This window comes from Haliotis rufescens, unplaced genomic scaffold (genome assembly GCF_023055435.1).
Source record: "Haliotis rufescens isolate VD_foot unplaced genomic scaffold, xgHalRufe1.0.p SCAF_2, whole genome shotgun sequence".
Taxonomy (NCBI): domain Eukaryota; kingdom Metazoa; phylum Mollusca; class Gastropoda; order Lepetellida; family Haliotidae; genus Haliotis; species Haliotis rufescens.
The window spans coordinates 32,081,176-32,108,721 of record NW_025963890.1 but is presented as its reverse complement, the minus strand read 5'-3'; the positions used below and the strand labels follow the sequence as shown (position 1 = coordinate 32,108,721).

General features: G+C 37.8%; 1 protein-coding gene across 14 annotated transcripts in view; it reads right to left on the bottom strand.

The window, feature by feature from the left end:
• The window catches only part of LOC124127664 (transmembrane protein 68-like), a 107,134-nt gene extending 82,059 nt beyond the window's left edge, over positions 1-25,075 (bottom strand). For 11 of the 14 annotated variants that reach the window (XR_007222222.1, XR_007222224.1, XR_007222217.1 and 8 more), the window contains exons 1-3: positions 24,952-25,075; positions 3,791-4,094; positions 820-987 (exon numbers count right to left, since the gene is read on the bottom strand). Coding sequence is in view for 4 of the 14 variants with exons in the window: in XM_048399813.1 (XP_048255770.1) it covers positions 820-987; positions 3,791-4,064 (442 nt within the window). In the remaining 10 variants the exon portion in view is untranslated. Of the gene's footprint in view, positions 1-819; positions 988-3,790; positions 4,095-5,293; positions 6,306-6,703; positions 6,721-24,951 lie in introns of all 14 variants that reach the window. The other 3 variants (XM_048399815.1, XM_048399816.1, XM_048399814.1) reach the window with 3 other exon arrangements.
• Positions 25,076-27,546: the final 2,471 nt, after the last annotated feature.

Below are 27,546 nucleotides of genomic sequence, written 5' to 3'. Positions count from 1 at the left end.
GACGTAGGTGACATCATTGGGTACAGTGGTATCATATTATTACTGTATATAATCATGTTATTTACTTATATATATCTAATGTTTGTCAGTTTATTTATGAGAAAATGTCCTGGTGTAGGTTACATGACATGTTACTTATGGTCATGTCAAAAGGCATCTTCAGAAATATTCAAACCTGACTAGATACTGATCATAGAAACTATGTGATCATATAAGATTCTAATAATTGTTGTTAAGCTATAATAGTAATGTTTTTTTGTGTATTAGAAATATTATGTGATTAAACTGACATCTGAACTTCAACCTGCATTTGTGATACATTCACTAAACCCCTTCGGTTACTCATACTCATTGAAGGTAGGTCACTATGACCTGTCATCACTTGTCACACACAGGAATTCAAAAAATGCAACAATGACATGCATAACACATAAAAACATATCTGCAGAAATAGGCATTTTAGTCAAAATGGCAAACATACTTTAAAGATGACCTTCACTGTGACCTTAGAAATAAATGACTTTAATAAGTAAAAGTGAGCTAACAATTTGTTATTAATAATCAAACAATTATAATAGGGCTTCAGGCTTTCTGGCTTGGAATCCTAAATATGTAGGTAATAGCTGCGCACCCAATGGGATCTTTGCTTCATGTTTGTTACACAGGTGTCAAAACAAAGGTAATGTATTCTAAGACATTGGCATATTCATAAACCTAAAATCTTGCAATTTCTATAAAGTCTACAGTGTTGTGAAACACTGTAGATCCATCATCAAGTAACTAGTTGAACACAGAGTCAGACAGAAGAGAGTCACCTGCCTGGAATGTGAAACAGGAAGCGGTCTCCTACGGCTCTGATTTGACGACCTTTCTCCAGGATGACTTTGGCCATGATGTAGTACACATCAATGGGGATGACTCCATGGTAATAGATGACCAGGGCAGGTCCGGAGTCAGGTATCTCATGCAGACCCACAACCTCGTAGCCTGAAACAATACACCATGTGTCACTTAGTCCTAACTGTAAACCATTATTTATCAAGAATTTATCCAGATGTGTAGTCAACAATCTAAAATGTCAAGGAAGAGATCCACTCGGCCAAAGTCACGGTGCCAATGACCACAGGTGTGAATTGTGTATCGTGTATGTGGTTGTCCTGTATTGTGTCTCTTTGGAACTTAAGGAACATGAGGTTTGATCCATTGATTCCATAAATAAAGAGTCTTCGGTTATGTAAATTTGAAAAAAGTGGTCAGAAATCATCAGGAATGATTGTCATTTGATGGATGATTTCCTGATGCGGTTTTATCCCAGAAACACTGCTGATGGTTTGGTTGAATTGCAAGCAGTGTAGTCATTGATCAGTTTGACCAAGCTTCATCAAGATGGGTTTACTGTTCCATATCTATGTAGTTCTGCAAGTTACTTCTTCACTTCGATCCTATAGCACAGAACCCCGACCGTGCCTCTTCCATCTCCAGGGTGCCCCTTTCCCTTGGTTATCGCTCAGAGTTAACTGTTCTTGATCTCTCACTAATTTCTCATCAGCACTCAACGTGATATCCAGATGGGGGTTGGACAGGTATTCCTGAGACTTGTGTCATGATAAGTATACTTCATTCATTAATATTAATATGGGTGTCTGCTGCTTGTGATATTGGTAACCCATCAATCATGACCAGTGTCCACATGATCATTGATTCATCCCAGGCTCTCAAGTAGTTATGTGAACGTACAGCACACTACACCATTTCATTAATTTACATGACCCTCATATTGCCTGCAGGGACCCTTAAAATTAATCATTGGAGGTATACATAATATTTTATCAAGATCACGTGGTGCTGGGATAGAAGGTGCGACCGGTGTGGATAATGGTGTCCAAACAGGATTCTCGACTGGCCTTAGCTGGGGTTGGCTGAGTATACAGTACTTGTACAAAGTCAGGTACAGCACTCTTCTGCCTCTCCAGACAGGTGTACCTCCTCCACTACGGCACTGTGGGAGGGTAGAATCATCTCTGCTGTTTTCGAGTAGGGACATGTTGATTTATCTTTCCATGCATGGGAACGAAGAGAGTCATATGCCTCTGTTAAAGTGGTTCCTGCTGATGTCCAGGGGGCCTTATGAGTTGGCTGGTTGGTTATGAGCCTTGGCCACCAGGTCCTCTTGCAATCCAAGGCATTGTGGGTTAATCCCACCTGGTCTAGTTTCAAGTCGTCAGGTACCATTCAACTTGAATGGGAGGTAGTCTGACAATGTAGTCTTTCTAGTTGACTTTGACTTAAGGAGTCCAAGGTGACTTGGAGTTTGCAAACTTCTCTTTTGAGAGTGGGCAGCAAAACAAACATCTTTTTCCAGAAGTGCACATGATTTTACTGCACCTATGGCACGTAGGACAAGGGTACCCAATAATCTGGTTGAAACTGCACATATACCAATCTTTGGTACTTTCTGGGTAGGTATCTGCCTTGATTTATAATCTACTATCACTGGAATGTCTGGTCCAGACTCGATTATTTACAGGCCGCTGTCACATAGCTGGAATATTGCTGAGTGCAGCTTTAAACAAGAAACAAATATAATCTACAAAGGTTCAGTGTGATAATGCAAACTAAAGCATGTCTAAGAAGGTGTTCACTTCAGCACATGCAGCATCTTCCCGAGGCAAGTGAGTTAACCTTTTGCTATTTAGAAATTTTTATTTTTTACTTTTCCATGGCAACAAGATGGACTTAGGTTCTGTGAGGGTAGGGTTCGTTTCCGGAGCATTACTCATAAACCATTCAATATTTTTTCATGAAACTTTGCAGGTCTGTCAGGTACATGCCATCTTCCCGAGGCAAGGGAGTTAACTAACTATAAAAGTCCAGTTTCCACCCTTGCCGAACTAGGCTGGGATTATGGAGTTCCATTTTGGCTGGACTTACGAGTCTTTGCATAGTCCAATCAAAATTGTGCTCCGAAATCGAAATCCGGTTGTAAACTGTCATGCAGATTTCGGTCGATTGCAGGATTTGCTAAGCATGTGCACCGCTAACTCGTTGTCAACAGATATTTTCTAAATCTTTTCATGTTTTTAATCAAGGTGCTCACGTGATTTGATGCACTTTGCGATGTAAGACAATATATAGATCTTGATTATCGATCAGATCATCTTGACTGGGCGCCACCGTTTTGTTTGAAGCAAATGCATTGATACAAGAGGTGGAATCTGATTGGTCCAAGGGTGGAAACTGGACTTTTAAACTTGGGAAGATGCACATTCAGGTGAGGTGAGGTGAGGCGAGGTGAAAAGAGGTTTAAAGTTGTGTTCAACAATTTGCACTTATATAGCGATGTGCATGTATGTATGTGTGTGGCTGCTTGTACTTATAGTGCTAGCCCACTGAAATACCATGCTGCAGTTTAATTCCGAGTTGGCCAGTCCATGTTTTAGCCCCTTAATGCCAAGTGCCAGGCAGGGTAACATCAGGTACCATCTTTATAAGTCTTTTAGTATGAAGTAGCTAGGGATCCAACCCACCATCTTCCACTCTCCGGCTAGATACTCTATCCACTAGACCACGGAGGCGGTCTCAGCACACTCAGGAAAGAAGTGTCATTTTCCACCTTGCGCATGCACAGCTGCATTGACCTACATATATCTACATAGGTATCTGGCAGGGAAGAAGAGGTCTGTAAAGGATTTTATAGTGTGATGTAATAGAGGTAGGGTATTCGAAGGAATTATGAACTTTTAAGAAGGATTATCTTTCAACCAAACTCAAACAACCAATAAACACATACCATGCCAAATTCTACCTTGTCCATCCCACAAGGCTGCAAGAGTTTTCCTTGCTCCATCCCAGAAGTCATGAGCATAGGCATCTCTGAGTCTGTGTCTCTGCCTGTACACAAGCAGAAACAGGACTGAGGCATAGAGGAACACGAGGAGGATCAGTGGCAGCAGGAACGAAATAATGATAGGGTAGGTCAGCCATACTACCCAGCGTAAGTAATCAATGTCCAGTTGGCCAACTTGCTGCAGAATATAATCCACACACACAGTCAAGTTGTACATCTCACATCCTCAAGCCCACCATCCACCAACCTAAAACATACAAAATACTCAACATTATATATAATATATAGTTGTATGATGTATTATATGGTTGTATAATGTATAATGTACATATCACCTGAGGTAAAGGCCATCTGATATCTACTGTTAGTGTTCAATACACAATATGACACATCGAACATGAGCACTCAGTTGTCTTGTTAGAGTGACATTAATCATCAATAACCAAACAAAAATGCATTCTTAAACTTGTGTCAAACTTGCAAGAACTCAAGTACATGACAATACCGCTAACTGAATCGTCCAATTCACTTCACATAGTAAACATGTCTTCCTAATGTATTTGTCAATGTTTGAAATAAGGAATAAAAAAGAAAGGGTCTCCAATAACAGATATTGTTACAGCATGTTTATTAAATTACACAATGATACATGCACATTGTGTGGTATATTTACATTCGAGTGTACTGGAAGTGACCTCTGAACTTGACTACATGTGCGCATGCATGAGCGGAAGCTCAGGGGCAGATGGGAAAATAGCAGAGGAAGTAGCGTGCTTAAGAATGGCGGGGATTTGACATGAACTGTCAGTGGTGTGTTGAGTGAGAGAAGGACTAACCATTGCTAACAGTGGAAAGGGCCAAAAAAGTAATTAACAGATATATGCAGATGACTAAAGTTACATGTTTGAATCATGACTACCACAGCACTTTTGGCAGACATAGGATTATATGAAGGTCACAGTTGTGACAATATCACAATGCTCAACAAAACGTAACATAATTACTGTGAATAAAAAAACATTTGTATATGCACATATGACTGAGCAATGGATGATTATTACATTTTCGAATGAAATCCATGTCAGATCAGAATTTTGCGACTATATTTTAGAGACCACATTGCTAGGATCATAAACATAAAATTTCTGCTGCAGAATAATTTGATGAATGTGTCTACTTCAAGATTAAAGGTTGTATAGGGTCATATACTGTTCCACATACCACATACTTACTGCAGATCAAATGCAGAGAGGTTAAAGAGTGAACTCATGGTGTCTGCAGGTATTCTGCAAAAACAGTCATGTTGCCCATATTGCCTCAAGGAATCTCAAGTCTTAAAACACCACTACTTACTTTCTGTCCAACCAGACAACCATGTTTCACAATAACCTCAAAACTCTAAACTGACAATGAGGTAACCATGTTTTAAAAAATCTGAAAGCTGACCTTGACCTTTGAGTAACTTTGATTGAAGCTTTTCCAAAAGAGGGCCCCATCTTATGGAAGGCATGTAAAAGGAGAGCCCAACCATGATGGACTGCGTTGATGGAGTTGGTGTATTTTTCGGCATAATCTGTTCTGAGATTCCCACACATCTGACAATGATGTTGGAGTGCCTGTATCCCACTGGTGTAAGAGGCTTCCTCTTGGTGGTGTAAAACATCCTCCACAGCATGTCATCACTTTTTCCACAATGCTTGCCAAGCAGTTCTTTCTTAAGGTGTATGATTTCTTTCAAAGTGAGGCAGCCATTAATAAATACTTGAAACAAGCTTCTAAATCTCTTGGTATGTCTCTAAAGCTGAAAAATGTTGTCCCTCGAAGGGATGGGTAAAGCAGGTAATGCAGGCAGTATGTCTCTTAACAAGCTTCTAAAGCTCTTGGTATGTCTCTTAACAAGCTTCTAAAGCTCTTGGTATGTCTCTTAACAAGCTTCTAAAGCTCTTGGTATGTCTCTTAACAAGCTTCTAAAGCTCTTGGTATATCTCTTAACAAGCTTCTAAAGCTCTTGGTACGTTTCTTAACAAGCTTCTAAAGCTCTTGGTATGTCTCTTAACAAGCTTCTAAAGCTCTTGGTATGTCTCTTAACAAGCTTCTAAAGCTCTTGGTATATCTCTTAACAAGCTTCTAAAGCTCTTGGTATGTCTCTTAACAAGCTTCTAAAGCTCATGGTATGTCTCTTAACAAGCTTCTAAAGCTCTTGGTATGTTGTCTATTGATGGGACGGGATCAACACATCAAAACAGTCCCCTCTTTAGGTGAAATCATCAGCAGTGACACAAGCAATTCCGACAACGAGGGCTGTGAAATGAGCGAGTCAGATTGCGATGAAAACTATCTTGATACAACCCCTCTTATGCTGTCCTTTCCTGTACTGTTGTTTAGCATGTGTGTATTTGGGCTGTTCCTCCTTCTGTTGTGCCCCCTTCTGTTGTGCCCCCTCCATTCCAGATGTCAACTTGTATAAATAACAACATCACAGTTTCTAAAACAACTTTTTCCAATGATCAATGGTGATGGGAATAAAAAATAATAAACAGCAGATATATTTTGGTACAGGGAGTAGTATAGACAATGACAGTTCTGGACCACTTCCACTGGAGCCAGATTTATATACCTATGCCGCCACTACAGAGGGAATTTTTTATGTCAAAATGATGATGCAATTCAACAATCGTCATGATTCGTATTAAAAGTATAATCAATATTGATTAATAATGGATAAAATTTACTATAGCCCACGAGGATATTGGAAAGGTAAAGGAGCAATACAAAAATTAGCAACTGCGGCTAAGATATCTAAAGATGCGGCCAAGGATTGGCTAAAGAAACAAGCCATATGGCAAATATACTTACCGGCACCGCGTTATATACTGAGGAAGAAGTTTGATATTTTTACAATGAATGAAGTTCATCAGGCTGACCTCTTGTTTCTTCCCCATGATAAGGTAAGACGCAAAACGTATAAATACGCTTTAACCGTAGTGGATGTGGCTAGTCGCTACAAGGAGGCTGGGCCATTTACCTCGAAAGATTCAACAGAAGTAGCTAATGCACTGAGCCGCATTTATAAACGCGGACCACTAAAATGGCCCACGGTCTTTCAAGTAGATCCTGGTCACGAGTTTATGGGATCAGTAACTAAACTATTAACAAAGCATGATGTCGCAATCAGGCGTGGTGAAAAAGAGGCCCACCGTAGTCAAGCTATCATTGAAAGATTTAACCGGACATTAGCGGAACGCTTGTTTGGCTATCAGTATGGGATCGAAATGAAATCGGAATGATTAAGATCAACCGAATGGGTAACACAATTATCAGCTGTTGTGTCAGCGCTGAATAATGAAGTAACGAGATTAATCGGGAAGAAACCATCCGATGCAATTAAAATGAAATCTATGACTTCCGAATCTTCAGCACCGAGGGGAGGTAAAGAACAAAAACTTCCGTATAGAGTAAGCGTAAGATATTTATACCAGCCCGGTGAACTCGAAGGAGGCCTACGTCGCGCAACCGATCCGATTTGGTCCCTTAAGATATATAACATTAGTCGGTTGGTTATGAAAGAAGGAGAGCCTATTCTTTATTATCTTAAAGATTGACTGGGCAGGGCATTTGTACGAGAAGAGTTGCTCATAGTTCCCAAATATACAGTATTACCACCATAAAAATAAGCATAGGTAGTTACACCATCCTTATCAATCCATCTCTTTGTATCTAAGGGGGATAATGATGTCTTGTTCATTCTTAATCCATATATCCTGTGATTGTAACTTCTTAAAGAGTTCATCACGTGTTTGAATGTTCTACCATTGAATTATGCTTCTTTATACTGTTCAAGTTTGATATGTATTTTTACCACATACTTCTTAACCCCTTTAGCTTTTCTTATCTCTCCATTATCGGACTTCTTTATAGAAAACATCTTAGGTCTTAATCAGACATTCTTCGCAATAGGGGTCCCAGCACATTCATCCTTCATCTTACCTAACACCTTTTTATTTACGTACTACGCTGTGCAGTGGATTATCTTTTGGGTAATTGCTTGTGTCGTATATATCTATTTTTTCTGCCATATCTTTATGTCGGTATATAACACCTCACATCTATCGTCAGGAATACTCATACCAACGTACACCAGTCTGTTGAATTTTATATTACTCTTCTGCATATGTAGAGCGGCTAAGTCGTTATAAAAAATATCTTGCTTCTGTTAAAAGCCGGACTGGCTATAAGTTTCCTGAGTCTTTCTTCCTCATTAGACTAATTTAACATCAACACGCTTCCTTAGATTCTCCATAGTTTTACCAATACTGAGTTATTCATGAGCTTATATTGGTTCTTCTTGAAATCGCTGGTAGCCATCTTTCTTAAATATGTGTTCAACCTTATATTGGGCTCCATCCAAGGGCTGTGATCAAACTTTAGAACTCTGAGTATTTTCTTTAGTTTCATACCTAACGATAGATATAACTGGAGATTTCTGTAGTGAACTATATATTTTGTCTTATCCATCAAATTTGGTAGGAGTTTTTCTACGTTAGCTAACCTAGTATTACCCATCAAGGAGTGTTGATATTCCGACATCCAATCTTTATTCACCATTAATCTTTCAGGAGCTAGCGGATAACTGTTATGGTCTTTATGCAACGAAGTTGGATATTCCAAGTCAACTTCTAGTATGTATCCTTTATCAGAATCTGTGGGGATCGATATCACATCGATATCATTCACATCAACCCATTCAAAACAACCCTTGGATAAAGGTTATACCACCTCTTAATCCTTTCTCAACAAACAAGTGCATATCGTAATCGGTGAGTAGTTTTAGTTCTAAACCAGTCTTCTTCAACAATGCATCCCACGATAGTCCGGGACTGGAATAGTACCATGCCGGATCCAAACCGTATTGTTTTAAACATGTCTTTCTAGAGTAACAGTACATCGGTTTTTAAGTACAGATCATGATAATCACCTAAATTCTTACAACTTAATTTATCCCACACCGTCAGAGCATGTTCATAATCGGCATCGGTTATTTTAGATTCTGTTAAGTTACTATAGAAGGATTCAAGGGGTGGTAATTTAGTTTCATCGAATCTAGACCAATCATCCATATATTCGTAAGGATATACACCTTTTCTCAGCAACAAATGACGAGTTAATCGATCGGTATATTGATTTGTTATTGCAAAGTCATTGGGATTGTTCGCATTAGCTATATTGTCCAGGGAAGATAACAGAAACTGTACGGAGTCTATGAATCTAAGTCCATTACTTTGCTTTGTTCTGGCTTTCCCATCCTTGTCCGTATAATGTATAGTTTTAGTCAACGAGAATGAGATGTATTTTTCCATATTATTAGGAATGCACGTTAAACCTCTGTCGGTCTTTGAGATAGCTTGCATAATGAGATGAGAATCATATCCTCTAAGGTTATGAAACACAACGGGGACGGATATTGTTTGAGAATTCATTTTTAGTTTCAAGTTACACTCGTTATGGGCGGCTCCTCGATAATTACCCATAACGTGGCAATGATCTCTTACGGAATTCCCATTCAGGGATTTATTACAAACATGACAAATCGTTGACTTCTTATAGACCCGCCAATCATCCTTCGTCATACACATGGGTTTCTTACGCGAGAATTTTTCCCTGATTATTCTCTCTTCGTTTTGTAGGAATTCTAGGAACTTTCCTGCTGCATCGGGACCTCTGTAAATCACGGGCGGGTTTGTATTCCCATCATACCTTACAACTATATATCCAAACCCGCAAGGAATATGTTCTTGAGTTTTGTATGTAAAACTACATTCAGTATTGTGTTCGGTATTTTCTATTGGTTTGATAAGCGCTTCGAAGTCAGCGTAAATTACGTACAGTACTGGCATTTGATTACAATAATGTTCAAATTTTAAAATATTTTTTCCCTCTTTAGGCATATTGATCCTGATAGCAGTCTGTCCAACACCTCTTCAGTCTTCTTTATGCGCTACTAATAGATCTTGTCTGCTGAACCCATACAAGCATCTTTCGCAGAAATATTTCTTTCCATCATGTTTTGTTTGATCGCATCATAGTCTGCTTAATCTCTTTATCCATGTATAATGATATTTATCATCTTTTTCGATTAGAAATAAATTGATTCTGGGAATATGTTCTGGGGCGGAGCTTATCCTATGTACAACAATTCCTTTAGAAGAATGTCCGAAAACATTTGTAGCTAAATTATTTTGCTTTTCCACCTTATCAATTTGTGAGATTGGTGTAGGTTCGTCTATACCATCAAAGTTGAGTCCATCATTTTGGGGATAGCTCGAAGGTCTATCCGGATGTTTGTTTGTGGGGAGCAATGCAGATCTTATCGTAATTCTTATACAGCCATCGCCTTTATTTTTTACATTAACTATAGCTTTTTTCTATACGGGGGTAAATCTATATAAGATCCACCTTTGAAAGGCATATAATTTGCTATATTTAAATATAAACTATCGATTTTATCTACAACCCAACCCGAACCTCTATTAGTCCAGCGTTCTAAAGTTTCTTGTATCCGTTGAATTGATGTATCTAATGATGTGTTTAGAGTATCAGATTCAGTTATAACTTCTTGATTGCTCCAGAAATAAGGTTTGATACATTCAGTGTCATTTTTACTCAATGACATTTTAACCGTTAGCTGGTATTTTATACTATTTAAATCATCTAACTCCTTGTTAATTTTGCTCGATATGATGGGCTTAACATCATTAACATCCATGTTGGAATTAATATCCATCTTCCAACCTCTTAGATGTTTACCCACACCGTCTGTGGCTACAAATCTTAACTCATCATCTGGTTGATTTTTATCAATAACCAGTTTATTTTTTTCTAGTAAATCAATCAATTCAGCTTTTCTTATTCGAGAATAACCTCTCAACCCAGTGTTTTTTGCTCAAGCTTTGAGTACTGTAACTGCCTGCGGTTTGTTGTATTCCAAACTGAGTAAATCAATCAATTCAGCTTTTCTCATTCGAGAATAACAATGTAGTCCACGTTGTTTTGACAAAGCTTTCAGCTCTCTGACGAAAACCATTGTGGTATATACAAAATAAATCAAATGTCTAAATGATTATATTTCCATATATCTTATTCTCCCCAACCTATTCCTCTCGTTGATGTAATCTCTCTTCCTAGCATAAATAATCTGCTTCCTAACCCTATCAGCACCGTGTTTCTTACTTAAACAACGACGACATTTGACATCTATCCCCCATACAGAACACATATAATTTACGTTTCCTTGTCTGATGGAAAAAGCATGAGTACCACAATATATACCAACGCATGGTTTCTGACATTGAATTGACTTCCCCATAAGTGTATATCTGCACGGATTCATGATTATACACCTATCATATCATCTGTCTAAATGCATAATAACGTAGCTAAATATGGACACACCAGTCAACCCCAAAACTATAAACGCCCTCTCGCGGTCTTTCTGAGCCTCTGACGGTGTATTAAACTGAGAGAGTGTTGGCCTTGACATTGGGTCAAGTTTCTTTCCATAAACAAGGAAGTGTTCGTGCATGGCAGATTCAACATCCTTAAACGTTTGAATTGAATGTCTTTGTTTACTCAGTTCATCATTAAAAAAATCTAATCTCTCCATTCTGCGCCTGGCCCATTGTGACTTGGCTGCTTCGAGTTGTTCTAATGCTTTATTATGTCTTTTCTGCTCCTCTCCTTTCATACTAGAAAATAAATAATTACTCCCCGAAAAAGCTAGAGCATTGACAACAGCTCTACCGACAATCATCACAATTGATGCCATACTATGTTTATAAAATAGTCAAATGTTTAATTACTTCATTATGTCTTCTGGGATAAGCCCCTGTTTGATTAGCATATCTTTTGTTGCCATTGCTAATCCTATATGGAGAACCATCATACCGATAGCATAACCATTAAAATCTAGCTTGGGTGGTGTGGCTTTAGTAATCACTTTAGCTATATGAGCATAGCCAATGGCCAAGCCACTGACCACCGCTGAATGATACGTTGCGTTTACCAACATTTTACCATCTGTAACTGCAGTAGTCAAGCTTTTATAACATTACATGAGGGCTTAACTCTAATTGAACCTCATCTAATTTTCTAACTTGTGGTGTTTTCTCTTCCCCGGTCTTATAAAACCATACCGCTGCTATAGCAACAACCCCTTGTATGTAGGGAGCCCAAGTTTTAATCAGGCTATGTTCAGTATTGTAGGCCTTTGCCTTCCTCGCTAGCACACCCTTCCTACCGGCTGCGACTTTTCAAGGATTCTTAGTCACTCTGACATGTGGGTCAATCACTTGTGTTTGTGGTGCAATCGCTTGTGTTTCCTCGTTCGCTTGTTGTATTTCCGTCTCCATTATTAATAATTTGGCACATATGTTTAAACTGACAATACCTAGCCGTTATTAAAGCTGTGGTCACCGGAGCTAAGAACATTCCGTATCTATGTTAAAACTCACAGCTTACTGCGCTTATAGCGTGTTCGATGAATGGGTCTTTCTCAAGAGATTTGCATAAATATGGGCAACGCTCTGCCGGAATAGGGAGAAACGTACTAGCTACGACTGTGTATAGTTGTAACATAGCCGAACCTATTGTTTTAGTCATGGTAGCTCCCAGCCTAGACTTGTAACGCAGCTACAGTTTTTTAATTTCTTCGTCGGTCTTGTTATCAATTTTTTTGATGGTATAATTTCCTCCCAAATATTGGGAACATTTTCCACCAGCTCTCAAAGCAGCGAGTCTTTTTCTATGTTTATCTAAAGATTTATCTGTCATAGGTTCTGGCTCATCTTTGAGCATTTGTTCGATAATTTCGTCGCATTCCATAATGTAATACCGAAGGAGATATTTAAGTTTAACACAATAAAATATGACATATCCAATACAGCCTGAAATAATAAACTGTTGCGCAAGAATGAGGATTTGAAACCACATTATTACATAATAACCACTAATGTTCAATTTATCATATTTTTGCTATATTTGATAAAATTTGCTATATTTTTGCTTAGCAGTTGCTATATTTGCTATATTTTTGCTTAGCAGTTGCTATATTTGCTATATTTTTGCTTAGCAGTTGCTATATTTGCTATATTTTTGCTTAGCAGTTGCTATAATTTTGCTTAGCAGTTGCTATTTTTGCTATATTTTTGCTAAGCGATTGCATAAGCAGCTGGTTGATCGGTTTTTAATACGAGTTTATGGTGCTTCGTTTCCGCTAACAGTTTTCTGACTTTATCTCATTCGAGCTTGGTAGAAATAACATCATTTTCGCATAGACATTCCTCAAATGAATCTCAGTCTTTGCAATGAAACAGGGCTACCCATTTGGTCTGCTCTCTGAGATCTTTGAGGACAGAGTTGTATTTTTGAGTAAGTATCCAAACGCTATGCTCCATATGTATTCCAGAGAATGCTAAATATGAAAGCATATATTTCTTTTTGGTAAGTTCTTTACTCCCACTGCAGTCGTCCATTATGAAAAGGGTTGATTCTCCTTTGTATTTTTAGTGACATACTCATAAGCAGTCTTGGAAACGATCGCCCGGATCAACTTTGTACAACCCGGGATCATTCATTACCCAATCTCTCTATAGGAATGTTTTATTAACGTTTATAGTCGGGCACAGAATAATAATATGGTCGAAAACATTCCGATAATGACTTTGTAAAATATCTAGAATAAAAGCTGTTTTTCCGCAAACCATTTGCCCTCAGATGATAGCGCAGTGCGGTTATTTAGGTAAAAGATTATTAATAGATCGCTTGCACGAATCTTCCATTCTGTATATTAAGTTGCGTGTCCATAATCACGTACAAATATATTTACCAGCTGCTTCCTGGTGCTTCGTTATCTGTATAGTAACACCCTCGCTGGCATTTTCTGTTCTCCGCCCACTGCTGTGTAGTTGGTCGAGCCATAGCGCATACTTCGTGGTAAGGAATTCAGCCATCAATACATCCCCGAGAGATAGATCTTTCGCGACCGCGTAAACTTCTGGGCTTCGTTTTATAGAAGGGAGTTTTTAATCTCATCCCACTGTTGATATGCTCGCATACCTTGACAATATAGTTGATTAGGCACGCCCTCAATAGTCAATTCTACTTTTGTAATCTGGGGGTTGTAGAACGCCTCGGTATCTCTTGCAAATGCTTCAGAGGGGTCCTCGAACAACATTAAAATACCCTTCAACGATCTAGCGCGGATGTTTAGATTGATATTCCACGTCATATCTCTTTTGTTCCTGTTGATCTTTCGGTGTCGAAGCACGCGATCGTACAAAAAGGCTAAACTTCCGGTATACTGGTTACAAATTTGTCTGGCTAATTCAGGATCTGTTATCATATCATACTCCAGTGAGATATTGTCAATAGAATAGCTACCATTTTCAGTAGCTTTGATTACTCTGCTGTAGTCATTAAAAATGAGTATGTATTGTAACCTATCGCTTAGGGATGCTTGATAGAAGGGCATGTGACTATCTAGTAATTCAAAGTCGAGCGGGATATAGATTCGGTTACCTAATGCATCAGCAACGGCCTTATCTTCTACGATGGTATTATCGCCACTATCAGAACCTACACGCAGTCTCAATGTGTTCTGATTACAAATACCTCGGTACTGTAAGTTTTCCCGTTCTTTAGCCGTTCTCCAGAGATCCATGTAACAGAAGTATACATCGCTGTCGTCAATACTCAAAACTTCATTGCCGCTAATTTTAATCGTGATTTTCTTAACAATAGCACGACCTATGCTCCGAACCAGCTCTCTGCTGGCGTCGGCAGAATTCAAACTAATTGTAAATAATAGTCGTGCAGTTCCCGGAACTAACACATTATGTGCGCCGAGATAAGGAAAGCAAACCAGAAGTGTTTGATTCTGATCGATGGTACTCGGGTTATTAGTTATAGTTACAGAGTGACGAATTGCTTTGACCCCTCATGGTAGGTTTAACTTGCGTCCGTATTGCGAAGACATTGTTTATATTGAAATTATGTTCCCTTATGTTTAATATAAAAAGGGATGATTTTGATCTAGATGACTTTGATAACCCGAGTACAATCAAAGATGGTACTGAGGAAACCAGCTTTATGAATCTTAACAATGAACTTTTGCAATCAACGGTTAATGATTATTACAATGCCTTAAAAGAAACTCCAATAGGTTGTGACTATTCAAAGTTTACGATAGATAGTAAAGGAATATTGCGACTGCGTGGCTCTCCGGATATTGATCTTATGAATTCTCGCACTCGTAAGCCCCTAGCCTTGTCTATGATAGCTTGTAAACATGGCATCAATATTGTTCGTAATGAATTAGGTTTTGTAGACTACTCACGAGAAAAACTTTCTGTGAAGACTACTAAGGTTCTTCTGGCTGTGCGTACTGAACTCGGTGTCATAGATAAAGATAATTTGGAAGAAAGCTCAAAGCGGCCCTCGGCGGATACCTACTACGATAATTCCACGTTACAGGTACCATCCTCGGAGTTCAGTATTAGGGAATTACGAGGCCTTGACAAGGCAATGCAAACAATGCGGGGAGAACTCATCAATAATATAGCCAAGCTATCCGAACTCGACAAGCATATAGCTTATGAGAAGACAAAACTTGAACAGGCAGGCAATGAATTCAGTAGATGCCGCGCAGCTGAAAGATTGTGTAACTTAGAAGACGAAAGATCTGCCCGCCTTGAAGCGGCTTCGAGTAATAGAAAGGCACTTCGTTCACAAATCAGTCAAATTCAAGAAACTATCGATCAAGTCCTCAACGATGATACTACACTGGCCGATAAAATTAAAACATTGTTCAGAGAACAGGGGATAACCATTGCCAGTATTTTAACCGCATTGGGATTTATTATATCGACTTTGACTCTCGCGTTAACTAGTGGTGGTGGTACAGGAGGTGGCACACCACCTAGTGATAAGGGTGGTGTAAAAGATTGGATAAAAAAGCATTTAAAGGCATTAGGAGAAGCACTGGGAAAGCTCGCTGGGAAAGCCGCATCTGCACTTCCCAGTATAATAGGAAGTATAGTTTCCTGGCTCTTGAATTATTAGCAAAGACCACCACTTGGCTTAGTAAAAACTTGTGGGCACTGGTCGTAGCAATCGCCGGGCTGTTGTACTTATCCATTAAAGACTATTTATCAAAATCATGAGTAAACCAGCAGCGACTCCACCTACTATAAGCGCTGTTTATTCATCGATATGTTGTTGATTTTTAGCGGCAATATGTGGCGGCACTTGTGCGTCAGTAGATGGTTGTGAAACATGTGGTGTCTGTGGTTTTACTATTCCCGTTTCACTTGTGTTTGTTTGCGTTATTAATTCGGTGTTAATATCTGAATTTATACCTGGTTTTTGTTGATCGGAAGCAATAACAATTTTATTATAATAGCCGATCACTTCACCGATCTTAAGTTCCATATTACTCGGAGACATGTATAGCCCTGCCCCATAAACATAATCTACTTTGGATTGAGTGTACTGTAATACATCTTGATAACACTTTATAGAAGATGGTATGTCAACTGGTGAATTAATAGCATCCTCTCAATTGCGAAAAAACTGTTTTTGCGCATCGAGCGCCATCCCAGAACGAATTATTCCCGTTCGTGTTTGCGATTGTGCACCAAAAATTGCCCATACATGAGTTCTTATTGATTCATTAACTCTTACAACTCCTGGGCTAGTAAAATTATTTTCTGTTTTATCATTAAGAAATTCATTCCAAGCGTTTGCGGTATCGTTCAGTTGCACAAATTTTGTAACAATATAAGCTAAACCACGGTTAAAACTCATAAGATCTCCTCTCCAATCGTTACACGAAAGTTCCCAGCCATGATTAAGATTATGCAATCTTACAAAAAGATTGTTTTTCTGTAACAACTTAAATGGATTGAATGGTTGATGAGTTTTTTTAACTAAATCATCGCTTTCTTCTTTAACAGTTCTTTTTCCGCTGTACGGAACACCTCGACCATGGTTTAGTCCTTTAATACCCCAATCTTTACTAGTAGAAATATTAAATTCCTGACAAATATGCTCATCATGAACCTTTTGTACGGATTATTTGTGGAATTCCATGCTTGATCCTGCGGTAATGGGGCACTAATTTCTTTAAGAATACGTCTAATCTGATGGTACACGTGAAATAATAAAACAGATTTATTTAGTTCAAATCATGGGGCATTAAGAGATACACCACATCCTGTTGTGGCACACCATATGGCAAAGTTTAACTGGTTCTGCCAAAATTGCATTTGTTTGTGGAACCAATCATGCACTGTTTTATCGCTAGTTGCTGTGAGCCTATATTTTCAAAGATATCAGGGTATTTAACCAAAAAATTAGCACCAGAGGCACTTACTAAAATGAAAGTTGATTTCATATTTAAGTTATGATATAGTATCTTTGTATATTTATTATGTTTGTTACACTCCCAGGAATAACAAATGGCCAGTCTATTCGCGCTATCGATAGCTGGTCAACTTGAAGTCGCTATCTGTGATGTAACGTATTACCAGCGGTGGACCAATATAAGTGCTGCAAGAAATAATGAGATGGTATTACTAATTGAAACCAATGGTGGAATCAAACCCATCATTATACCTGATAGGTATTACAGCGTATGCTCACACAATGACGAAATTTTTAAGCCTTTGGGAGCTAGTCTCACACAAAATGAGTTGAATGGGATGCTGATTTTAACCCCTAGAGAAAAGGGTGTAGAAATTCCCCAATACTTATCAGCTTCACTTGGACTTAAAAACGGAGAAGGAATAATATCTATACCACCCAACGAAACAACACATGGAGTTAAATTACCTGATTTAGTTCCCTATAAAGAGTTGTGCATCCATCTTGATCAGATCAGTACGATGGATAATATTCAACTCGAAAGTCCTTCAACTCTGCTAAGAGCTATTCCAGTCAAAGATGAAAAATACAATAGCGGTAGAACGGAATCTTTCTCATCATTACAATATAAAAAGTTAACTCTCCATATTATAAATAATGGTTGATTCATTGGGCCCTGGAGCACATAACCTCAGACAATGTAATACAATTGTGCTTTCCGATCTTGGAGACACAGAAAGTTCGGTAAACCCGGTATCGATGGTAAGTTATACGCTTTACACTTACAAGATAATGTATACAAGCGGAAAGAAGTTACATTCACAGGTAATCTAAGAGATTTAAGTGATGTCGACGTTAGTAGACTCAATAAAAACACTTCATACAATCTTACTCTCAACGATGATAATAAATAGACTTTGATCGAAGAAAAAATCGAGTGGCTATTGAATATCATGTGATGATGGGTAAGGCACATCAATTAACTAAGATAATAAATAGTGGGATTGTACTCGGGGCTTATATCCAATCAAAACAAAAAAGTGTGTTAGTCTCTCCCCTGCTAGAAAACCCAAGTCATATGTTATTGAGTCGTCCGGCATAAAAAAATGTTAGTTTAAATTTGGTTACTGAATTCAATGACATAAAAGATAACTTGAGTGCCATACCTGATCTTTCTATGCTTATTATTGAAGTCTTGTTTGGAGATGTACCAGTAGATGCCTTCGAAATATTACCAGGTCTATCAATTAAATGGCTCGAGAAACACCAACGTCAACGTTGCAGTATTATTTATATGGGAGTATCACCCATTGCAACCCTTGAGGGGGTCCAAGTTATTAAAAGTGATAGCATTTCTCTTACTAAGATATTTATGCCATATAATATACATTTAATAAGGTTGATGTATACTCTCAAAACATTGAAGCAAGACCAATTAAAGACTATTATATGATATAATAATATACATTATGGGTTTATATCCGGCGCTCCATGAAGCATCTGAAAAGATGGATACTGTTGATGAATTTCGATTACATCAAATAAGCGACATAAATCATCGAATAGAGAAGGATAGGGAGTTGAGACTTGGATTGTATAAAAAGTACCGCAGAGCCGTGAATGCTCTTGAAGGAGTTGACACTGCACTTGTAACAGCTTGCATGGGACTCGGTGTAGCCAGTGTTGGTTTACTATCAACTACAGTGGTCCCTCGCTACAACGCTACCAATGGGGTCCAAATAATTGGTGGGCGTTATAGACGACGAGCCGTTTAACAGAGGCCGAGGCCTGGGGAGCGCGCTCGGCAAATCTCAAATCATCAATATGTGTTTATCTCACGTCACGTCAAAATAGTATATATTTTTATGGACCTAGATCTACCTGTAATATCATTCATTTAATAAATCTGTCACATTTCACAATGTCTGAAATACGTATTCCATTCTAATTTATCATTTTTTATCAATAAATTAAAAAATTATTCAATATTTCCCGCGATGTTATTGAAAATAAAATTCTCGGACACACATTTCGACAACGGGTCCGCATCGAACATGTCAAAGAGCAAAATAAAGACTATTTTAAGCAAATCTTTAAATATATTATACAAAGTGATAAATAAAATCAACAAAAATATATCTAAAAGTAATCAAACTTACATCTTAGTTATTATTTCCATCGTTTCGTGCGATCGCGTGTAATGTAAGTCAAATGACATCTCGGCTTTCGTCGCCTTGAATTCTCGGCTCGGACACAACGTTTAATGCAAAAATATATGCATGAAAAATCTTTGTCACAGCTCGTAAACTAGCACGATACATTCGCGAAGTTCCAAATTTTTAATATATATCGTGATTTCCTGCTTAAAACGTTCAGAATAACACGATTTAACAAAAAATCTTTCGCTAACTTCTGAAATTTATCAAACACGAGCTTGGTATCACAGCTATAATTTGATTGGATGCCTGAGGTCACGTGCTCAAAACTGACCAATCACGAAACTTGTAGCAGATTTCGGCAAGAAAGCGTCATTAGAAACAAATTTTAATCCAATGAAATCGCTTCTTATAACTACGGAAAAAAAACAGGCGATGTTACCAAAGCGCGATTACGAAATGAATGACCGCCGTGTTGTGACAGCAACTACATGTGTGTGACAGTTTAGCCTTAAATTGGATTGCCCACTAATTAAGAATATAAACTTCGCTTGTGGTTCTCTTTTATTGCATGCATGCGCTTCTAAGATCAAAGGATGTATAGTGTGAAAAGTTAACTAGTTGAACAATCGTATTTCTGGGACTTGCCGCGGATGTTTTCAAACAGATTATTAGACCTCCATTCAGCGATAAACGGTTGATTGTGCAATGAGAAGCGTTATGTGCAAATGAACAACGAACAACAATACAATTATGTCTGTGTAAAACTCTCAGTAATAAAAGTGTACATAAATTTTGGGAGCCATGCGTTAACGCGCGTAGTAACAGAGGTAGCGCTTTATCGAAGAGCGCAATAGCGAGGGATCACTGTATATGGAAATAGCCGCCGGAATCTCAGGACTGGCCGGAATAGCAATAAAATGTATTTCTCGTAAGTTGCAAAAGAAAGCATTAAAACATGATAATATTCGGATACTTGCCGAAGAAAAGTTGAACAGCATTGAGGATCATATTTCAACAGCACTGGCTGATTGTAAGATATCAGAGGAGGAGTTTCGTTTAGTGCTGTCAGAACTCAACCAAATACAACGTAATGAAGCAGGTGATTCGATCAAATTTTCGTAAGACCTGTGGTATTAGCGAAGATGAGAAAAAAAAGTTCATAGAACAGGGGAGACAACAAGCACGTCAATTATTCCGTGCCAAAACCAAAGAACTGGTTGGAGATAAAAAATAGATTGTTTACTATCGTTGGATCACATTTAAACGAATGCTTACATAAGTATATAATGATGGAGAATGACAAGCCAATCAAATAGTGAGAATTACCACAGGGTTTATATTATATCAGTGATGTCAAACCAACCCAATACGGTCATCAATTGTTTTCTTTCCAATTTCGAAAAAGAGTCTGGTCTCCTTGTAAAATGAATGAAAAACTTAAAAATGTTGAATATCACTTTGTTCAAAATAATGGTATGTGTAAAAATAATAGAGAATATTTTCATTACAATTTAGTTTAGAGTCATGACGATCGTTGAATTGCATCATCATTTTTCCATAAAAAGTTCCCTCTGTCGTAGCAGTATAAGTATATAAATCTGGCTCCAGTAGAAGTGGTCCAGAACTGTCATTGTCTATACTACTCAGGGTATTCATTGCTATGTACCGTATTGACATTTAACCCTCTTGGTGCCATGGGACCATATATGATCCCTAACTTTTCACACCCGCATAGTGCCAAGGGACCATATATGCCCTTTTTAAACCGTGAATTTAGATATCAAACACTGAGTGCACAAAGTCAAAATTATAACCATCATCACCCCAATCATCTTAGCTGTAACATCGTGTAACTCATACTTTATACAATGCTACAGATTACGAAATATGGAGAGATTAGTAAAGTGGCTACCGCGCTTCTCAGCCCTTCTCTGCCATGTTTGAACACCAAGAGAATGACGGCAAATTTTGATTATGCACCCATGTCACCTACACGTAAATATTTTCAGACAAAATCCTTGTTCATAAGTTCATAAGTGAGTGAGTGAGTGAGTGAGTAAGTATGGTTTTACGCCGCTTTTAGCAATATTCCAGCAATATCATGGTGGGGGACACCAGAAATGGGCTTCACACATTGTACCCATGTCGGGAATCTAACCCGGGTCTTCGGCGTGACGAGCGAACGCTTTAACCACTAGGCTACCCGACCGCCCCTTTGTTCATAAGAAATTATATGACCAGTGTGGTCAGAAAGACATGTTTTTCACAACTGTATACTTATTCACGCAAATAAATTTCTGTTCACTCCTTTACGAACAAGTTTATTTACATGTTTTGTATATTTTTATCGACTATCGGTAATGGCGGAACGGTCGGTACACATGAGAAAACGACAGTGTATTTTTCCATTACATTTATGACGTTAATTGAATGAAATTATGACCATCATCACCCGAATCATCTCAGCGTTAATATCGTGTAGTAAAGTGGTTACTGTGCTTCTCGATTTTTTTCTGCCATGTTGAACTTCATGCGAATGAAGGCATTTTTTTTATATGCACCCATGTCACATACACGTAACTATTATTATATCAGACAGCCAATTTGAAAAAGAAATCTGATCGGACTGGTCAGAAAGATTTACTTGTCCCCACTGTACAGTTATTGGGGTAAGAGTACTAACGTTTAGACGGCCAAGGAAGTTTTTTGTTCAAGTATTGCATATGTTTATCAACTGTGTGTCATGGCGATTTAGCACGGCGCTAGAGACAAAATGACAGTGCAGATTGTCTATTTGTTTATGATGCTGATTTACAGAAAATATTCAAATCAAAGATATGGAAAGATAGCTAATCGTTAGTATTAAGGTGGTAAAGTGGATATTTATGGACAGGAAGTTCATGACCAAAACCTAAGCATTGAATGGCCAAGCCCGAAGTGTTCGACAAGACACATTCGCATCATATCTGTGCTGCGATTTCTTGTCTACCGGTTGTCCTACATGCTCGCCCGTTCAGACAAGTAACTGCTACTTTTTTCATATGAAATGACCAAGAGTCATCCGTGATTGCTCGAACTACCTGACCATGTGAGTGACTTGCCCTAACTGTTCTGATATGTCAGCAATGAATAAACTAATTTTATTTCGTTACAATCTGCAATTTTATTCGAATAGGCTTATAGACGGTCAGTGATTTCCTGCCGCTGTGAATTTGTCGTCTGGACAGGTGTGCGTCACATGAAACAGCTGATCTAATGTTGTGGTAGTATAATGGATACACGTGGTTTCATTTTCCAAATAACAATATTCTCTTTGACTGAACTAGAAAGCATATCTAGTACATCACAACTTAAAAATTTGTACAGCGACCGACGAGTGAATGAGACTGCTTATCATTTGACTAAAAGTGTTAGAATATTTGGCACAGTTTTCTAATTTTGGTATGTTGACATGTGCTTTTCATATCTGTTTGAAGGCTTGATATTCCAAAAAAATAATGTACATTTCGTTGAGTAAGGGAATGTATTTTATTTACAGTGATAGCTGTCAAAATGGATCCAATATTAAACAACCTAGATTTTTCATATTTTAGCTTCTATCTATTAGAATCTCGAATGGTTCAATTTATAACATCAACAGTAAAAGTAATTAGATCTACTCACAATATATAGATAATCGATTTCTGAAAGACAAAATGTTTTCAGTGTAAATGTGATTTCGTTTTGATGCTTTATATAGTTTTATTTATGTCTTTTTTCACTTGGCATTATCTAAATTACCAAATACTTCGATCAGTGACATAGTAGTAATTACTTTGTTTTGTATCATTAGTATGAAATAGATTTCTTTTTAAATAAATATTTGTCTAAGAGCAAAATCAAAGCATTCTTGTAGTTATTTCTTCACCATTTTAATCTGTATCTTCCCTCCAAGCTGTAGTTTAGCTAGGCCAAAATTAAGAAAAAAAGGAAAGACATAACAACTGAAAACCATTCACTAGTATATTAAAGATTTTGCTGGTTAAATTTTCGAAGTTCAATACCAAGAATATATTTTTCCTTTTATGACAAATAATTCCATTACTTTCATTGACCTACGATCATTATCTATTTCAAACTTTTCCTTTAGTAGAATGGGATGGAATGAGAAACAAGTGGAAATAAACTGTCACGTAAGTCCTTAAATGTACATGTACATACCTATAGCTAGGTGTAAATACACTTCTAAAGTCGTATCTATAAATCAAATGAATAAATGAAAGAAAAAGTGGTATTTCATGGACTGGCCATACAAGTCTATTTTGAGCAAAGGTCTAAGTAAGGCAGCCAAGTGCGAAATACTAGCTGAGACGAGGATGTATGTTTTCTGGTGGTCATAGTGAAACAATGTCATATGGGGCCCGAGTTGACAGTGATCGAAAATAGATTTAAAAAAAATATTTGCTGCCAATGAAAACGTTTCAACAATTTTGATTGAATCTACATGTACTTACTCTTGGGTGGTATTACGTTAGTATAATCTTGTTAATTATTAAGAAATAATAATGATGCCCGATATTGAGCGATGTCAATTTGAGTATTGTTAGGGCTGTTGAGCGATCTTTCACATTTTGTCCTTTGAAAATGTACGATGTCAATTACCGCGAAGTTGTTTTTATCACTAATAAAAGCACGGTCATTGAAACATACATGGACGTAACCGGGATTTCTTCAAGATATACATTCCAAACTGTCATTCGTTTTGTGACTTAATCTTTGAAACAGTCTGCATATGAATTAATCACGACCACTTCCGTCAATTTTGTTTTGACGTCAAAAACACGCACAATTTCATCGGGATTTTTTATCGGTAAATATAACTCACGGAAAATTCTCAGTGAATGTGTATTTCAACATAAATGTCATATGTCTATCACTGTTAGGACATGTACTTGCCAATGATATGAATTATTGGACAATTAGATTTCAAACAAGGGCGCTTACTTGACTTTGCTTGCCATATTCGGGTGCTTCCATATTACGATTAATGTAGAAAAGTAGGAAACTTATAATACCAGCACTTTTATCGATGGCTAGGCTGTAGGCAGTGCATAGATCTTTTTGATTTGGTGACTTTAGATACTGAGGGAAAGACAATCAACTCGAGTTGCATGTTATACAATTTGGTTACACTGTGTGAAGAAATAAAGACGTTGTAACACTTTTGATACAATGTATACGTTTTTGAAACAGCGACGTCATCACAGTGCGGCACTGAGCGGTATGCAGGCTGGCTGACGTCCAGGCACCATGAGGGTAATAGACTATTCCCGATTTTGAGCTTATTTGCAATTCATCTTCCTCATTTGGAGCCAAACGGACTGTAAGCTGCATTGTTGACAAATCGACCATCGAAAATAGGATACGGCCATATGTCTGACAGTAAACAGTAACCAGTCTAGAATGTAGTCAAAACATCATTAATATAGCCAGACTCAGTAACTCCCGAGTCTAACCCAACACAACAAACCAAAAGCGCTTTATATTCACCTGTTCACGAAATAGTCACAGACTTTCCATACAGACAACACGTTGGACTGACACTGAAGCTTACACTTTTCAAAGGTGTGTACAGAGAACTCTTCTGCATATGAGGTAAAGATTATTTTGGATTAAAACTGCTCCTTGCCAAAACGGTCCCATATTTCGCTTGAGGAAACGGCCCCATTCACTGGCGAAACGGCTATGTGAGTGAGAGCCTCTTGAAGAAAGGATGATTTGTTTTACCCCCTCTCTATATTTCAATCATTCATAAAATAGCATCATGATCATGATCTAAATTTATCGTCGTATATGTCACAAACGGGTTATAGCGAAAACGTCACCTCAGCAAAACGTCACCAGGCGAAAACGGCACCGATTGGCGAAAACGGCACCTCGACTCAAGCGAAAACGGCACCTCGACTCGAGCGAAAACGGCACCTTATTTTTTTTACCTTGGTCAAATAAATGATATTAAACTTACACTGTAACTTGCAAAGGCCAATAATTGTGAGATGTTAAAACAAGTTTACATTAGAAATTAGCCTCTGCTCCAACTATAATCCAACTTAGCTTCTATTATATGGTCTCTGCTTATACGCAACTCAACGTATGGTGAAAACATAACATGCTTTGACGAAAGATAATAGAAATTATACTCACATCGTCTCTTACAAACACAAATAATTGTGAAATAAAACAAATAAGAAATTAGCCCCCTACTCCAATTTACTCACCGACTTTTATTCACTATACGCTTTGATGTCAGTTTCCAGTCAGAAGATGCTGAAGAAATGAGAGTACCAAACCTATCTGAAATTCACATTACGGCTTCAGATGTACCCTATACATCAAATACCATGTAAATAAACCATATATATTACCACAAAAATCGTTGTTATCGTTATTAAAAATAGAGGTGCCGTTTTCGCCCGACACATAGTAGCCGTTTTCGCCAAATGCGGTGCCGTTTTCGCCAGAGAAATCGGTGACGTTTTGCTGAGGTGCGGTTTTAGCCTGCACACTATATATTTAGATATATTTAGATCTAGCTGAAGTACAGATCATTCAAAAAACCATCGCCATGTTTTTAACAAGTAAAATATCGCTGACACTACAGTACGCAAATGTGTTACCTTTAAAGCTCACTGACCTTATTATAAATGGTTTTGGCTTCTGTATGGCCAAATCAATCACAATAAAATGGCGAAAACAGTCCTATGTTAAATGTATTATGTTAACAAAAATGAAATGGGCATAATTATTGAATTGAGTGGGTTTTAGCAAATACGTATATATGCGTCTTTGGTTTTAGTAATATTCCAGCAAAATCACGGCGGGGGACACCAGAATGTGGCTTCACACATTGTACCCATGTCGGGAATCGAACTCGGGTCTTCGGTGTGACGGGCGAAGGCTTTAACCACTAGACTACCCGACCACCCTCATATTTATTGATACAATGCAAGTTCTGTTATTCTAAAAATGCAATGCTATGCGTATTCTTCCCCGCCCCGAAGGCGTGGAAGTATACGGGAACGGTTAATTGGGTAGCATGTACGTCGACATGTTGGTTTATTTGAAATTTCAAGCCACGCATTTACCGAAACGAAACATACAAATCATGTGCGTGGAATCTTGATGCTATTCTTTTCCAGCAATAAGAGATACTTCAAAATCGTCTTGCTATTCTGAGACTTAGTCATGTTTCGTAATGCAGATAACCCATGAAATGTATTCATTTTGTTTTTAAAAGAGCTAAAAATATTTAGAGGAAATATATATCTCATTTCGTTAAGTTAAAGGGGCACTGATCTAACGCAATTCCCCGGGACTGGTTGTTGCCTTTGTTATTGTTTTTTCCCAGTGAGTACCCGGATGTATAGCAGAAATCTAGACTAGTTCGCGACCTCTGCTGCGCCATTCGTAAGCGCATTAGTCACTTTTATGGGTAGTAATTAGGGCGTATGGTCACATTGATCAACAAAATCAAATACAGTTTTCGAGATAATAAGGAAATGTAGGTATCTTTGTGAATAGCATCGGTAATGGTGTCGAAGTTTTGATAAGTCACTTGCTTGGTAATTTTGTGATTTTCGTTTACACTATTTTGACTTGCAAAACAAAGTATATATTTCACCTGAGCATATGCTTTTTTATAGTGTGTATATTTTTTTACTGTCAAATGTGTAACAAATTTATTAAACGTCTAAATATTCAGTTATTTTACAAAGTGACTGAAAAACATTTCCATCTTTATTATTATGACAACGAATTCCAAACATTTTGATGTTTAATGTCATCACCAAGAGACTGAAAATGTAACGTTGAAAAGTACATTTCTAAGTTGTTTGGCTTTTAATCCTACATAATAATCTGTTGTGATGTTTGTAGGCCCTTTTGATCGTCTTGATCAATCTGGACAGATTTTTTAGTCAAAATGACTGAAATATTTACACATTTTATAAATTGCCTGAGAGAATCACATTTTACAAACTGACTGTAATGTTTACACGCTTACAAAGGAAAAGACCTGTGACAACAACGTCTATCGCGCATTGAAGAATTTCCCAACCAAGACGTAGAGAAACAAGAACGAATCGG